The 17,523-nt window shown below is 40.8% G+C and overlaps 1 protein-coding gene across 1 annotated transcript in view; it reads left to right on the top strand.

Annotated features, from left to right (window-relative positions):
- Positions 1-998: 998 nt before the first annotated feature.
- tbx5a (T-box transcription factor 5a) overlaps positions 999-17,523 on the top strand; it is a gene marked incomplete at both ends in the record, with an annotated part of 21,026 nt that continues 4,501 nt past the window's right edge. Inside the window, 6 exons of the mRNA XM_083657479.1 lie at positions 999-1,148; positions 2,193-2,287; positions 4,090-4,209; positions 5,418-5,565; positions 13,219-13,371; positions 16,785-16,876. Of these exons, the coding sequence (XP_083513605.1) occupies positions 999-1,148; positions 2,193-2,287; positions 4,090-4,209; positions 5,418-5,565; positions 13,219-13,371; positions 16,785-16,876 (758 nt within the window). The remainder of the gene's footprint in view (positions 1,149-2,192; positions 2,288-4,089; positions 4,210-5,417; positions 5,566-13,218; positions 13,372-16,784; positions 16,877-17,523) is intronic.

Genomic DNA, 17,523 nt, shown 5'->3' with positions numbered 1-17,523 from the left:
AGCTGTAAAATGTCCAACAAGGCACCGAGGAGCCGCGCATTGTAGCTATTAGCTGTCATTGAGCTGGGCGACGATCTCCAGGCTGCTTCCCGGTCGCGTCCGTTTTGTAAAGCTGGACTCAACCCTGAGGGGGAAATTAAGGCATATCCAATGGAGATACTGGGTAGCTTCTTTGAGCAAAACGCCTGGATTATACTCTGATTTGGGACGGGGCATTTAACGTTTTTGAAGGCGAGGCGGTCCTATTTCTCTCTTGCACCGCTGTCACTCTACATCACGACGTGTTTTTGGAAGGTAAGCTGTTCCTAAAGCAAGGGGGGGTTAACTGTGGTCGTTGTTATTGCAACTCATACCGGTTTAAACTGTAAGCTACAGTATATACAGGAATCTACTTCTACAAAAGTAACCAGGTCTGCGTGCCAAGGATTCATTTGGTGGGCTATAATTTTGGCTTAGCTGTTTAGCCCGCCCTGGGGCTACCGGTTATCAAAAGTCTGGGCTATTACTAGTCTACAAACAAGCCCGTGCCTCTTCGTGTTGTAGGAACATGGATATAGGCAATATAAGCTACTTTTTCTAAAGATGAAGTTAAGTTGGCTGGCCATCAATGTTCAGCCTTATTCCCCCAAAATTATTAAATGTTTACATTATAGGAATAAGAATTAAGGCGTTTGATTTGGCAAGCCTCGCTTCTGCCTATAACATTGTCAACCAAGAGAAGGGTATTGAGTGTCTGTGACATTGCACAACATGCCCCATAAAAAAATATTCAGCTTATGCTATTTCAGTTATTAAAGTTCAGCTTGTTGCTGTTATCCTGTTCCAGATCATTTCAGACGGATGAAATAGTAGCCTTCACTGACTTGCCTGTGCTGAAAGGCCTGTTTATTAGCCTCTAAGACAACAACAACAAAAACTCTCCAGAATGACATTGAAATAGCCTATATAGCTCTTTGTTTGGATCTTCCAGCTGGGACTTTGGTCTTCGGGGCTCAGTCATGGCGGACCAAGAGGAAAGTTTCGGCCTCCAAAACTCTCCTGGCGGCGGCTCGGATTCAAGGGAATTACCGAGCGACAATAAATCAGAGAAACAGAACGGGACCTCAACAAGCAAATCTCCATCATCACAGCAAACTTATATTCAGCAGGTCAGTATCACCCGCCATGATGCCACTCACTGTTAGGCCTTCACTGCTGCAAGTCGTTTATGGAGTCTGGTGTCACAGCATTTTGGAGTCACCACCATAAAAAAATAATAAAAATAAAAATAAAAATAAAAAGTGGGGTATTGAGTTTTAAAATAACCCCCCAAAATCTTAAAACAAGTTTTTAAAAAGCTGGGGTAATTTTACTTGTTTCGAAAATAAATCAACTTGTTTATTTATTGTTTCTTTTTTTATTTTATTTTATCTTGGATCATGTGACATTTTCTTTATAAGTGATCTGTGTCACACTGCCTTGTTTCAAGGTCATATTCTGGGAAATTCCAGAAACAAGGAAAATTACTTTAGAAAAAGTGCTAGCTCACCCCAAAGATATTTTCGCTTGTTTTTCGAAAAACAAGATTCTGGAATATGAGATTAATGTGGGCTACTATTCTTAAGATGTAGGCTAGCATATGTTTCTGCATTGCTATACTTTGCTCCTTCAACTTACAGATTGGGTGTGGGAAAATTCAGCACAATGCAGGCATCACCTGAAGCCCCACCCTATAGACAAGTGTACAATGGCTCAACATGCATTAAGACTAGATAAGGATGAAAGTTATTACGCGACTTTTAATTTGGAATATTATAGGAATATTATGCTGTTTATTTAAAGTGATGCACATTGACACCATGCTACATTATTTAGGCCTATAGCCTAGAGCCTAATGCAATAGTCCAATGTTTTCTTCATCCGCATGTACCGATTATTGAAACTAAAATGTGTTTTACTTCAAACCATGGCATTTTAGCTTAGGCTGTTGCAAAATAATTATATAGGCTATCTAATGTTTTTGGAGTAGTGGGCCTCATAACATAGACAGCCTAAACCGGTGCATTTCCTCGAAGGTACAGACACAAGCCATCGCTCGATATAATAGGCACATGAGTTTCATTTTGAAGCCATCACTCTATAGACACTTTAATGTTTTATTTTGAAGGCAAGTCTGTTTTATTTGGAAGACACTTAGATGTTTTATTTTGAAGGGAATGGAGGGAATAAAAGTCTACCTGCACGAGAGGGAACTCTGGATGAAGTTTCACGAGGTGGGAACGGAGATGATCATTACCAAAGCTGGAAGGTAAGAGGTCAGGCATACAAATCCATATTTTAGGACTATAGCAAACACATATCACAACCGGAATGTTGATTACCCATAATCCATAATATGTGTTGGAAAGTCACTGTGCCGTTGTTTTTATTTGAGCCTATAGCCTGCTACGTGAGTTTAGGCCTAGGCCTACAGGCCTCTTCATATTTCTCTTGCATGGGAATTCAATACTGAGAAAACATATAGCATCTGGCGGATGCTTTATCCAAAGCGCCATATACTGTGAGTGCGGCTATAGCCTGGTGACCCTATGGGAAATGCAATAATGTAGACAACGCAATAATCGACCTCTAGCTCGCTGAGAGAGAGCAAATGGACAAAACTATCCTACTAGGCCCATATAGTCTACTGTTGTGTCTATTTTCGAATGAGTGTTCCACACACTCATTCACACATCACTATGCAAGACGAAGTTCAGTCAGAGGCAGCGAGATTGTAAAGTGTGTGTGTGTGTGTGTGTGTGTGTGTGTGTGTGTGTGTGTGTGTGTGTGTGTGTGTGTGTGTGTGTGTGTGTGTGTGTGCGTGCGTGTGCGTGAGAGAGAGAGAGAGAGATACAGGAGAGAGAGATACAGGCCATTGCGCTAAATCGTTCTTGATGCGCTACAAGTGCGCGCATTGTCAGCTCCACATTTGGCCCTCAGGGTGCGTCTAGTCAAAATAGCGAGCGTCTGTCGGCTGAGTGTGAACTTGAATATGCATGCTGATCGGTGGTCTATGTGCTCATGTCAAATTGACCTGTGGGTCTGATGTGTATATTATGAATGATGGATATTGTTATTCATCGCAGCCAGCCACGTTTCAATATCCCTGCGCAGAAGGTTACGAGTTTTTCTCACAGCAGCTGCATATAAAGCCTCCATTATATTCCCCTCAGTCATTGCAGCCCATGTTTGGCGTGAGGCGATATAGAGCATCCCTCCTCGTCCTTACCCCACATCCCTGTAATTTGCGTTGTTATTATATTATTGCGGGCCAGGGTCCAGTCGGTGTATGACTGCTTAACTTGAAGGAGTGTTTTTCTTTTGCCAGCATATAGCCTGATTCACGAGAGCTGCCAACATTGGGATAATTTATTAAACAGGTGCTGCATACAACTGGGCCCACGGTGAAAAATAGTCCTGCGCGCTTTTATGACACTCAGACCCCAATCAGCCCCTCTGCTCTCAAATTAAAATATGTAGCCCTCTAAATAAACAACATTTATATCGCTTCTTCAAATACACCGCGCGTGAGATGTATAACTTTGTTTTCATGGTTTGGAGTTTAGTTTAGTTTCACCAGTGGCATAGTGTAGTGATTAAAACACTCACGCAACACACACACACACACACACACACACACACACACACACACACACACACACGCACGCACACACACACACACACACACACACACACACACACACACACACACACACACACACACACACGCACACACTGTGAGCTTGACTGAAAAAAGGTCATTTCAATTTGTTTTCATGCGCAACTTTTGCTCGAGTCTTGGGCGATACCAGCATCATACATTCGGAAAAACTGCACTTCTTAAAAACCTTTGGGAATAGGTTGCGGTATAGTTTAAGGGCTTTTAATATCAAATTTGTATTCTGTTGATTTCTTGTGCAGAGAAAACAGAACCAATTGACGAATTAAAAAAAAAAGTATTTTGATTGACCTTGTCTATTTTTTCATTGTTCGCTGAAATAAGCATATTTTTCTTGTATTTTTCCACCTTTCCTGATAAATAAGACTTCTGCCCTTTTCCCTTCTTTTCAGGCGAATGTTTCCCAGCTTCAAAGTGAAGGTCACTGGACTAAACCCCAAAACTAAATACATTCTCCTGATGGATGTAGTTCCTGCGGACGACCATCGATACAAATTCGCCGATAATAAATGGTATGTAAAAAATAAAACAGAAGGACCAGTGTCCTATATAATTTGCATTGCACTGCAGGAACAAGCAGACGCGTTTAACTGCACATTTCACAAACTGTTTGAGGACCCGCAACTCCTGTCGCTGGATTTTACTCTAGCCTATAGGAAGGAAATATTATTTCGATTGTGTGTTGTCCTGACGGAGGAAGGCTATCGGAAGTCAACATAGCCTAGCCTAGCCTACTCATTCCACGAGAATTATGAACTGTGTATTTTATAATGCGTGCCAAGAAATGCAGTCAGTTGGGGAACAGTTTTCTGCTGGGACTAACCTTTTGCTGTTGAGTGAATGTTGATGATTTGGCCTATAGCTGGAGCCTATCTGCACTGGAACAAGGCTCTCTTTCATATCAGTGGGACGTAAACATGTCTATTTGTTTAGTGTCATGTCGATCTCTCTAACCTTGGCCAAGAATGCCTTGTTTGGGTCAGTGCCTTTCAATGAGGGGATACTTAAAGCGGATAATCACATGCCAATACCTCCGATAATGACCTGGCCAAAGCATGTCCTGGAACTAATTCCTCTCTTGATCTTACAATGTCCACCAGCTCCAAATTATGACCGTGACCAAATACAACCCACACTTCCAAAAGTAGTTTTAATAATTAATTAGTAGCCTAAATTAGTAAGTTTGTTAAATTGAAATAAGACATATTATTCAATAGAGGCAAACATAGTTTCGTTTCGTTTTAAATAAGGTGCGTCCGTGCAGCAAAATTAATTTAAATTCTTGTGTCATTCTCAATGCGATTTTCAACAGCGGCCTTTGGCAACAGCTAATCGAGATATGTAATTCGGTCAATCTGCAACAGGTCTAGACCGTTCAATGATAAATAATTGGTTCATAACATAGCTGTTAATGGAAATATTAGGCCTAAACTGCACTATCTATCTCCCATATAACTGCAGCCCTTCGCGGTCCTTATGAGCATACCACAGTTTATTCAGTAATATTATTTATTTATTTATTTATTTATTTATTTATTTATTTATTTATTTATTTATTTATTTATTTATTTATTTATTTATTTTACCTTTAACCAGGCAACTCATTAAGAACAAATTCATATTTACAATGGCGACCTGGCAACTCTACAGTTTATTAGTATAGCTGGCAAGGGATGTGACGTCCAAGGTGTTAAAGTGTGACTATGGTGCTGTGATCCAGGTCTGTGACCGGGAAGGCCGAGCCCGCCATGCCCGGGAGGCTCTACGTTCACCCGGACTCTCCCGCCACGGGGGCGCATTGGATGAGGCAGCTCGTCTCCTTTCAGAAGCTGAAATTGACCAACAACCACCTGGATCCGTTCGGACACGTAGGTTTACCCGTGCATATGCCTGTCCTATATATCGCCTCTCTTGTCTATCTGATATAATCTAATGACAATCTGATACATTGTTGGGGGTTCGGTTCTCATTTGGTCAGAGCGCTGGCCTGGTCAGTTAGATGAGATGGGCTTCGGTGTGTTGTTTGTTGCTCAATGGCACTTCAGCGGGGCGGATGTTTACTGGCACCCGGTTTGAACCCAGGTCGTAGAAACACCGTTTCTTTGGCCACCACTGCCACCCCATCAACACAAGTGCTATTTTCAGAAGTAAAATATAGCTTATGAGCTATGATTGTTTTCTTTTTTCAGCTCTCAAAACATCTGCATTCATTAGGCTATAGTGAAGCGAAAGTAATCAGAAAGTTGGAGAGAATCAGACTCTCATGCAGGGCGGGCATCTGAAAAAGGGCACAAAAGAAAAACAAAGAAATAACAACACTGTTGGGGGTGGGGTCATTGGGGACTGCTCCTTAAACATGAAATTTTGGGTTTACATTTTTTTTTAGACTTATGGTTATTCCAAATGTTATGGAAAAGTGTCTTGGCATTTTGAGACATTTTCCTCTCATATCAACACAGGGTTACTCTAAGTAGCTATAGCTAGTGAGCGTGCTTGTTTTGTTTGTTGTTGTTTTTGATAGATTTTGGAGTTGGAGATTTTTTTTAGGGTGATTCAGTCTGTTATTTATTATTATGATTATTATTATTATAAGATTCTGATGACAATGCCATTTGACACATAGCTTTGAATTTAATTTAAACTAGGCCTATACAAAATGTAACTATATATAAGAGTAACAAGGTCATGTTCCTGCTGACTGATTTGCATCACCAGACACCAATTAAGTCTAATTCTCTTTTAATTATTCTAAAAATTCCCCCAACATCTATAGGCTCAAAATTGCTAAACCCCTTGACCTCATGAATATTTTAAAGTTCTTTCAATTATTCATGATATGTCTGAACATAATATGTAAAGTCGTTTGCTAAAGCCTACATATTTAGTTTATATATAGTTGCCCATTTTCCTGTATTTGTTCTTCAGTGAATTCCCTTTTGACTTGACTTAGTAAAGTCAAACAACAATCTCTATATTTACCATTTTTGCCTAGAAGTAGCTTTGTCTAAATGAAACGAGGGGTTTTCTAGTCTTGATTTGTATTGTTTCTAATTTATACTTTTCCATGTTTTCCTTTTCACCACTTCTCGCTATCCTATTAGGCCACAACAAATGTTTCAAGTAAGACGTGGCATGTCTATGTTGAGTGAAATTATATCAGAAAAATGTAACTTCTAATGCTGATTCTCAAATCCAAAAATCTATTTACTTTAGACCCATTTACCCCGCCAGTGTTCCTCGTAAAGTAGCTCAACATGCTTGGCAGTAGTTGGCACCAACAGAATACTTGGAATTTCTACTTGTGGTGCAGCTTTAATATAGCGCCCTCTAGATGCATTAAAGTTGCAGACCTCCTGGAAGCCAGGTTGGAGTATACTGTAGGTTGCAGTTGGGGCAACTTCAGCAAAAGGGAAAAGGGCAATTGCACCCCCACCCTCCACCATCCTCATTCCCCGCATGTGCACACCAGCAGAGGGACTGTATGGTACCCATTTCCTATATCCTTAACTACTCATTATTCTAAACTACCTATCTAGCCCCAGGCTTTTGTGATTCCTGTCTTGCCCAAAACAGCAAACATAAACATCACTTGTTTCCATGCAACAAATGCTGAAGGCAGAAGGTTTTCATAAGGTTTTAAGGTGATGGCCAAATTAGATGTCTTGCTAGAATTGAATGTCACGCAAAGTAGATTTCATATAAATAGACCTAGTCATGCAAGGACATAACTAAGCCATTATCTTATCACTCTAGAAAACATCATCATAGTTCTGTTTTGTTTTTTTACAGACAGAGATTAAATTATAAATAATGAAAACATAAAATTGAATGAATTGAATTAAATTCGATTGAATAATTAAAGGTTTTCGACAAATGACGACTTGTGAAGTTGAATAAATAAGATGTTGCAATCAGTGATGAGTAAAATGTTGTGTAATTTAGTTTTCTGTGATAGAGGCTATCTGATGGACAGGTGTGATGAATCATCAACATTGAAACGTTTTTATCTGTGGCTTGAATGAAAATGTAATCACATTACAATTTGAGACATTCAATTATCAATACTAATTGCAAATTATTAGGTATAATAGGTGCCTGTATTAGTATACTATATCCCTATTAGCTGATGTAATTTCTTTTACTGCCCATTATCGTTTTTGAAAAGTTGTTTTCTATGGTTTGGTTTTGGTTCCAATCTGAGTGAGAGAAGTGAAAGTGAGATTGTTTTTGGCCATGCAAAGCAAAAGTTACCAAAAACATCTTATGAATGTATATACAGTGTACACACACACACGCACGCGCACACACACACACACACACACACACACACACACACACACACACACACACACACACACACACACACACACCACGCCACTATCAATCCTGACCTGGTCACATGGTACCATATAGTGATTGTTGCCCTGCCAAAACTAGCTGGTATAATGAAACTGGAGCTCCACTGGAATGTGAGCAGTGCTGTAAATTTTGGGTCAGAATGCATTTTTGATTGGTTGCAGTGGTTCCTGGCGTGCCCTCTCTCGTGCTGGGAGACAGCACCATGGGATTCATAAATGAAATACTGGTGGCCTGGCCAGAAATCTATTCCATCGGGCTTGTTGGTCCAGCTGTTTGAAATCACTTGTTAGATGATTTATAATTACTAGCATTGAGACATGAGACTGAAACATCTTGCTGATGTGGATTGGACCGGTAGTAGGGCGGACCTGAAGCAGAAGTTTCCCTCTGGTAATTCATTAGACACACATCAGCAGACAGAGCAGACCTCCCTCCCCAGCCCGGGCACTGCTGTGAAGGAGTCTGCCCCGGAAACAAGGCGAGCTAAGCCCCATGGGACTCCTGCGTTTTTTGTGTGAGTTAATTGTATAAGCTTTTGTGTTTTGCTCTTCGGAGTAATATTTAGAAGGCGACATGGTTGAGGTGGCATGTCATGTCATCGTTTTTGAAATGTGTGGTACTCCTCTGTTTAACGCGGTACATTATGACATGACACTACAGCAGGTTCTCCAACCTCTCCGCATAAAGCATAACTGACACAAATTAGACCACAGCACAGATGATACGTTTTTGTCCGCAGGGTCGCCCATCTGATAAGATTGTTGCTTTTCCATGTTTTACTACAGAAAGTGTATGAAACCAAAATAGTCATACATTCTGTCATTGTGTTACTTATGGATGGAATTCTAGTGAAAATAAAAGATCCCCCGTTTTTTGCTGGGGACCCCCTGGAACCCCCACAAGGACCCCTGGGTGGGTCCCTGGACCCCACTTTGAGAACCACTGCGCCACAGCATTATTTCAGGCTCTGTGTCATAGAAGCAAGTGAACATTTGCATGTTCTGGCGTTTGTGCCTATATGAATTCTTAAAATGATTTGTTTGGGTCTCAGGTTTCATACGAAGCCGCAGTTTCAGCTTTGATCTTCTCTCTCTCTCTCTACTCCCGAAATATTTCTCCGTGTGTTATTCGTCTCCCCCTCATTTTGTCCCTGCACTCGTCTCCCCGTCTTCCCACACATGTTTTTTGGCCAGCAGGGCGGAGTGTGAGGATCCCACTGTTTATATTCCAATGGCAGTGTGAGATGAGCAATAGATGATCGTGTACAAAGCCCGCTAATCCCGGGGCTGGGGAAAAGCCTCTGATGTGGGAGAAGTTGAAAGCAAAGGGCAGCGGCTTGAGAGCCAGAGTGATCCCTCACTATCATTACATACTATCATCCAGAGGCTGGGGGGGTGGGGGGGGGGCAGAGATATAGGGGACCCAGGCAGCAGGGCAGCCGGCTGGGCCAAGGAGACGAGGCGTGTGCTGGGGCCCCAGTGGGTGGTCTACACACCAGCACCCCTACCACCCCCCCCCACACACACACAACCCCCCTCCTAACATACATACAGGACTTTGGAAAGCCACAGTCTGTGGACCATACCATTTTCCAGGAGGAAATATACATTTAGGTATTTCCAGGCAACTTGTCTCAGTGGCAGAGATTTCTAGCTTGTTCTGAAACCATCCAGTGTGGTGAATGATGGTATTTGCATTGATGCGGATTGTTGTTGTCGTTTGTCTCTTTCTTGGACCTATATCTCTCCCGACCTCAAATAAGACATCAACGAATGCATGGGGGAAATGTAACCTTCATGTAACCTTGCTTCTTCACTGCACTACTGTAGCTGTGTTCGGGCTAGTTTTTGAAAAGGCCTTTCATAGAAAGTTGAAAGCCTCAATCCTGAGTCCAACCAGAAACAAAATGGTAGCTCTGCCAGAGAGTGAAAACACACTGGAGATATTTTTTTTCCATTGCCAAACAGAGTAATGAGATTTCACAATACAGGAACCAACACAGATCAGTTAAACGTGAGATTAAGTAGTTTTGAAGCCGTAGCATAGTTATATAACTGATTATTATGAGTTACAATGGGATAAGGAGGTCTTGTTTTTTCTCAGCCTAGCTGGGACCGAAAACTATTTTCACCTGGGGCTCAGGACAAAACCATAAAACAAATAAAAACGAAAACATATCAGAACTCCTATTTTGCGTCCACACAAATAGGTTGAGTTACACCGGATTATGTATTTGCAAAAGCTGATTTTTCCATCTGCAAAAGTCATGTACTCTTCAACAGCCCATGCTTATCTCACCAAATGCTTAACAAATCTTGACTCGTATTTTCTGTATCGCAATGTCCATTAAATCATATTGCATAACTTAAGGTGCATGGCTGTTGAAACCCTTTTTACCTTGTTTCCCTTACAAAAACCCAGAGCCGTGTATATAGAAGAGTCGCGACATCTCCATTCACTCCAATGGACCAGTTTTTTACTCTCAAGAGTTCCAGGAAGTAAGCTCCTGGATTAAGCAGCACTGTCGAATTGCAGCAAAATGGACAGTTTGTGTTGTACTTTGAAAGTGATTTTTTTTCTTAATCAAATTGTGCATTATCAGCTTTATTTTAGCATTCAAAAGTAGGGCGAGACCCCTTCCTGGCTGTTCATTGGCTAATGAGTCACGCATTCTGGTCCTCCGCTGATGCCACTCTCTCTCTAAATTGCTCTGCAAAAACCTATTACATTGCCATAGACTTTGTGAGAGGTCAACCCGGAAGCCAGATCTCCATCATGGTAGCCGCTTCATGGTACTCGGTGTCATTATCAGTCCGGTGTCATCAGTCCCTTGAAGAAGCGAACAACGATACTGTGTTATTAATCAAGATATAATGTTAACATTAGTCATCATCACACATCCAAATTTAACTTAACATTACAGTTACAGTTACAGTACTATGGTGCCAAGCCAACTCGCTAATATTATGTGCTAACTTTAGGCTAATAGGCTAACAGGCCTGCAGGCCAGTGAGCAGACTAGCTATAAGATTACTTTAACTAAAGTTTGCCTTGAATTATGGAGGCTAACTTGGTTAGCAGGCTCAAAGCTTCGGCAGCGGTAAACTAGTCTCGCTGGCCAGCCTCCTCTCCCTTCCGTCCGAGGAGTCTGGCGCCGCGGAAACAGGCAACTAGGATAAACCCTCCCCTGCTCTGCAGCTGCTCTCTCATTGGAGCGACTGTTTTGGTGTCCGCTCCCGGCTTATTACAAACTCTGTCATTGGCTCCAACCATGTCAATCAGAGCGGCTTCCGCTCCCTCCTCCCTGTGTGTCGCTGTAAATAGTGCCCTGCCGCCTCAGTGAAAACAACAACGCTAACTAGCTAGCAAGCTAACGGCAGAAACCTACACGCTAGCTCGTTGCTACATGCTGAAACCGGCAAATTGGATTGTTGGAAACTATTTTCCAAGGGCACTGCCGCTAAGCGCCGCCCATCGCAATCCCACTATGGAGACCTGCGGTGCCAGACTCCTCAGATGGAAGGGAGAGGAGCCTAGCCAGCGAGACTAGCGGTAAACAGACTGACTGACCACAAAGGCGGTCAGGTCCGGTGAGTTGGACCCCACCGGACCCACCCCTCGCTCCTCCCCAGCTCCACCCATTTGTCTAAATCACTTCTGGTTCCATATTGCAGACATGGCGCGGATCAAAATTTCTCAGAATTCACCAGCAAAGTGGCTTCAAAACTTGTGTCCAAAACCAATGGGTGACGTCAGGTTAGCTCTGTCTGTTTACATAATACAGTCTATGATTGCCCCATGAAATGAGAATGAATTCAACTGGAAATTCATAATTAATGGATGACAAACTGTATCCTCTATAGGCCTCTGTGGTTCATTCAACTCTAAGAATGGACTTGATGTCATGTCTATGTAGTGCTGGAGGTCAGGGCAATCCCTTGTCTCTTCTCTCCAGCATGCTGGCAGTGAAAGGCAGGTACAAAAACAACCTCTAACCCCTAAGATAACAGATAGGAGGAATGCCTACAACAGGACAGGGGGTGGTGGGTGTACAAAAGGAGAGGGGGGTAAGTTGGAGGAGGAGGGGAAAAGCCCTGTTTTTTTTTTAATCTCTAAATGTAAGTGGATTTAAAGAAAAATAAAAACCATTTGATTGGTCAAGGCTGATGGCCGTGACTCCCCCGGTCCATCAAAAACAATTAGACTTAAGACCCACAGACGAGAGGGCCTCAAAAGAGAAGTTCAAGGCTCAAGTTCAGCTGGGTGGAGCGCGTCTTAATGTCGCCAAGCTAGCCACTGGTAGTAGTCATCACTTAGCACAAACTAGGTTAGTCAGGTTACAGAGGGGCAAGCAGGGGACTTGCTTATGTCAGCCTATTCCTCATCATCTGTGATAGCTCATCTGTGTTACATTTCTATGCCAAAGGTATATTGTAATGTACCAGTGAATTAGGCAGTAATGAGTTTGGAGTTACATAATAACATAGTTCTTTCAGTTTTGCCTGACCGAGATCAGACAGTATAAGGTTGATATAAATACTACAAAATCAAATAAATTACATATAGACCCACACAAAAAATACATTTTCTAATGCAACTCAAATCAAGAATTTGCCCAAAGAAAAAGTGATGCATATAACCAATAGTTCATCAGACTGTTGACAGATGCTGTGAGAATAATGAAGTTATAGCAAATTATTATGCTTTTCCAATTCATGGCAACCAACCCATGCAGTTCATTTTGTATTGCTATTGTGCAGTGGAGCCATGATGAAGCAGCATGGGCAACCAAAATGGGTAACAGCAGGGAAGATAATAATACTAACAACAACAACAACAACAACAACAACAACAACAACAACAACAACAACAACAACAAGGAAAAAAATAAAATCTTAATGCAGGCTGCTATTCTTGGGGGGAGACTGCTGGGGGGGTTTTGCCATTATAATTCCTCAAAACTTTCCAAAACAACAGTTTCAGAGCTTCCAATATAGCCCCATGGTTCCTTTCCTAGCCCGAGGAACCCCGAGCTTCAGGCAGCCTCGTTACAGCGTAAATTAGTGTGATGTTTTTTTAAGATAGCATTTATTGAGCTTTGCCTTGTTAACATAATCAGGTAGCCTTATTTGTCTGATGGCACACCTTTTCGTCTTTTTTAGATCATCCTGAACTCCATGCATAAATATCAGCCGAGGATCCACATTGTCAAAGCAGATGAAAACAACGGCTTCGGCTCCAAAAACACGGCCTTCTGCACGCACGTCTTCCCCGAGACGGCCTTCATTGCCGTTACATCCTATCAGAACCATAAGGTAAGTCCCTTGTGTTTTATTACACAATTATTTAAATTCACACAACGTCTGCATTTTCATATTCTTTCAAACAAGCGCATGCATGAGCCTGCAATGTTGATTTACTTAAGCTGATAAAATCCAGAAAACAGTAGGGTAATGTCACACACCCAAAAATGTATCGGACTGTTGTCACCCATATATATAGATTCAGTAGGTTCGTCATCAGCCCCATTCCTATCGCTGATAAACCTGCTATGTTCGAATGGCCGTTATCAAACAACTTTATATTTAGGCAAAAACACAACTTATGGTTAGGTTTAGGCTTAGGTTAAGGGTTAGGTTAGGGTTAAAACGATGGAAAGTATCGGTTCTCTATGAGTTAGAGTAGCGCCTTGTCACTGTCAGCTTCAGCCCTGCCCCTGGCTGATAATCGTTGATATCACATTGAGTCGACAGACGAGGGAAAAGTGCAGATACCGTGCTAGACGACGTCTGACCTCAAGAGACTTTTTTACATTGTCGAGTGAGACACGCCTGCAGATAAAACTCAGACAGGACTCTACTTCAGTGCCTCAGTTGCCTACTTTAGGATAATAATAATAATAATAATAATAATAATAATAATAATAATAATAATAATAATAATAATAATAATAATAATAATACTATTAATAATAATAATAATAATAACAATAATAATAACAATAAAATATATATTCTAACAATAATGGTATTAATAACAATAACTATAATTATGCTATAATAACTATTATTATTATTATTATTATTATTATTATTATTATTATGCATTAGCCTAGTATCTATTATTCTTGACGATATTAGCAGTGCATAATAGTTTATCCATATATAGGCACCGTGAAATTAAGCGAAACTGTTCATGTCGCCCAAATTATTTTCATGTGTTCTAGCTTTTTCAGTCTTAATTTCATAACAGAAATCTAACCTCGCTCCTTTTTCATTTTATTTTTTCACTTTCATTTAATCACACTTCCCTCTCTACAGTATTCTTAAAACAGCCTGTTGTTGATATCTGCGCATGGAGAAAACGGCAGTTTAAAAGCTGCCCATGCGGATCTTGCAGAATTAAAATAAATGCATGAGCGAAAATGTTTACAATGTTTCTATGAAATATTCACGTGTAAATTGACTATTTCTTTGAACACACGACGTTGGCCCTTTGAGCTGCCATCTTGGTTTGACATTATAATGAATATAGGAATTAATTTGCTCTACGTCTTTAACTTTAACAGCTGAAGCCCTGTCGACTTGTAAGATTTTCTTGGGTTTCTCCACTCACAATTCAACATATTGGAAAAGGATAGGCTCCAGTAAAATTCTATTAGTTAGCCTATATTATTCCCAGTGAAATATATCGAGGCCAAAATTACTTGTTTTTCAGTTTGGTTGTAAAAGCCATATTAGGGAAAGAAACAGAAAAAAACGACGTCAGTCCTTTTCAGTTGGGCCTACTCAAATTCCGAATAGTCTTAAAAACCCTTTAGGGATACGAAACATTTGTTAGCGGTGTCTGTTCAACATCCTTTTTAACCGTGTCTTAGAAAGTTTTTTAGTTGGGGGCAGAGGGAATATGGGAGAGAGGGGCGAAAGCTCATAATGTCTCCGGAGCCAATCCAAAGTCTCCGCGCTTCTGGGAACAGGAAGCACAAATGACCGACATTCTGTAGAAACCATTAATTATTTTCAAACATGTTATTGGGGGCTGAGATCGCAGCCCTGGGCTAATTATTGGGGCTTGCCAGACCTGCAGAAAAACAAGCATTTCTGATTTGCAGGCACTTTACCACAACTGTCTAATCAAACAGGTCAACATCTGCCAAAGCAATAAATATGTGCTGGAGGCATGTGTTCAATTCACCTGTCTCTCAGCTAACAAAAATGGCCAAAGAGGCTCTGGTTTCAGTCTCATGGTTTCAAGGCTGTAATTAAAACATTTTCCCAAATAGGGTTTTCTGAAATGGCATGTCAAGGATATTGGTTGGTTAAAATCATTTAGCTAGCTATTTTGAATTATTTCCTCATGCTATTGCTTATGCTAATGCTTATATATATATATATATATATATATATATATATATATATATATATATATATATATATATATATATATATATATATATATATATATATATATATATGTGTGTGTGGGGGGGTGTAGTTATTTATTTATTTATTTATTTATTTATTAATTTAATGAGCATAGTTTTAACACAGTGTTTGAAAGTGAATTAATCTTGCCTGATAGTCTTGAGTTTAGTGCCAAATGATTTTTCCCGGTAGCCTATTCTTTTAAAGTTGTTGATTATTATCTGATTCATCAGCTAAGCTCAGTCAATAGGGCAACTATGTTTTGCAAAATATACTTTTTTTTTTTTTTTTTTTTTTTTTCTCCTAGACTTAACCCAGGCTATTGTGTTTTTCCTTTTGGAAATACAATTATGATAGCCTATCCTACTTTTTTTCCCCAAACGTCAAGACAAGAAAACAATATATCTCCACTGCCAGGCTGTGTGCATTAACAAGAAGCTACCAAAGTGTCACATGAGAGATTTTACAAGGTTTGTGAAAGTGTCAGCCAGCGTGCAGACAAACCTCCAGTCTTGTCAGGAGGCTGGAAGCACACAAGAGCTGCCAACTAATTACCTGCCAGAAACCACTGCTCACACAAGGGATATCCCTGGATTGTGTTTAACCTCTTTGGGATTAAGTTACTATTTTGGGGTGGTTCTCAAAACACACACGCGCACACACACACACACACACACACACACACACACACACACACACACACACACACACACACACACACACACACACACACACACACTTCTTGTTAGGTATTTATGAAGACATTTCGATCAAAACATCAAAAATGGATCAATTTCTTTGCATCTGCATACATCGAGATAGTGTTAAGGGAGAGACACGCAAATAAATCGTTATGAATGATGGAACAAAAAGATGTCCTATTGAGACATGCTTTATTTAAATTGTTTCGCCGAGGATACATCAAGGCTAAGGTTTCAGGAAATATGACCTGTGGTTATTTCATTCTCTTGGGATGATTTTGCGTGTGACTATAGCAGAGCATCCAAAAAACATCAGACCTCCGCTCTACAAGAACATGTTGTCATACTAGCCTCAAGCTGCAAAACAAATATTTTCTAAGAAACTCGTATAGCTAGTTACTATTGTCCTATAAGAATTTTTCTTGAATTTCTACTATAGAATCTTCTTCTTTTTTTACCACAATATAATGCAAAAGTTGTTGGTTGTGTTTCCTCCATCGAGCTTTTCAAAAATTCTTGAAATGACACATTAAGCTTTTTGACTGCACAATGTATTGCCGTATTGCTGTATCATTAAAAGTCAAAATGTGTTTGCTTTTTCAGATAACCCAGCTGAAGATTGAGAACAACCCATTTGCGAAAGGCTTTCGTGGGAGTGATGATATGGAACTGCACCGGATGTCCAGAATGCAAAGGTATAGCTACCATAGCACTATAGTTTCCAAAAACAATAGACGTTTAATTAATCTCCGAGTATGTGTTTTTTTTAGATTACCGGTATATTCCTTCCATTGATCGTGGGCTTCTGGAAAATATTTACCCAAACTGAATGAATGGCTAGATAAATGTAACCGCAATTAGTTAGGGATTACTGACATCCTGGTCCCAATGTCACTATAATCCCTCAATCACGCAAATGCGAGCCAGTTATGAGTGTTATTTTCAGTGAGTGTTATTTTCGGTGATGTAAGTGTAGTTCTTGATCTTCAGCCAGTCTGCATGTTGAAGACTTTTATGGCTGATCTGGCAGAGCCTCTGAAACATTAGTGCAACATCTCCCTTCCACACAAACCCTCTCTACCAGGATGTTCCAACCAGTTGTGCGCGAGCGTGTGTGTGTGTGCGTGTGTGTGCGTGCATGTGCGTGTGTGTGTGCATGTGCGTGTGTGTGTGTGTGTGTGCATGTGCGTGTGTGTGTGTGTGCCTGTGTGTGTGCGTGTGTGCCTGTGTGTGTACGTGTGTGCGCATGTGTGTGCCTGTGTGTGTGCCTGTGTGTGTTGTGCATTTGTGTAGAATCGGTGATACCGCTCGGTCCGGCAGCCAAGGCAGTATACGACCACAT

This window comes from Poromitra crassiceps (genome assembly GCF_964638095.1).
Source record: "Poromitra crassiceps genome assembly, chromosome: 21".
Classification (NCBI taxonomy): Eukaryota; Metazoa; Chordata; class Actinopteri; order Beryciformes; family Melamphaidae; genus Poromitra; species Poromitra crassiceps.
Note: the sequence above shows the minus strand (reverse complement) of the source record. Positions and strands in the feature narration are given on the sequence as shown.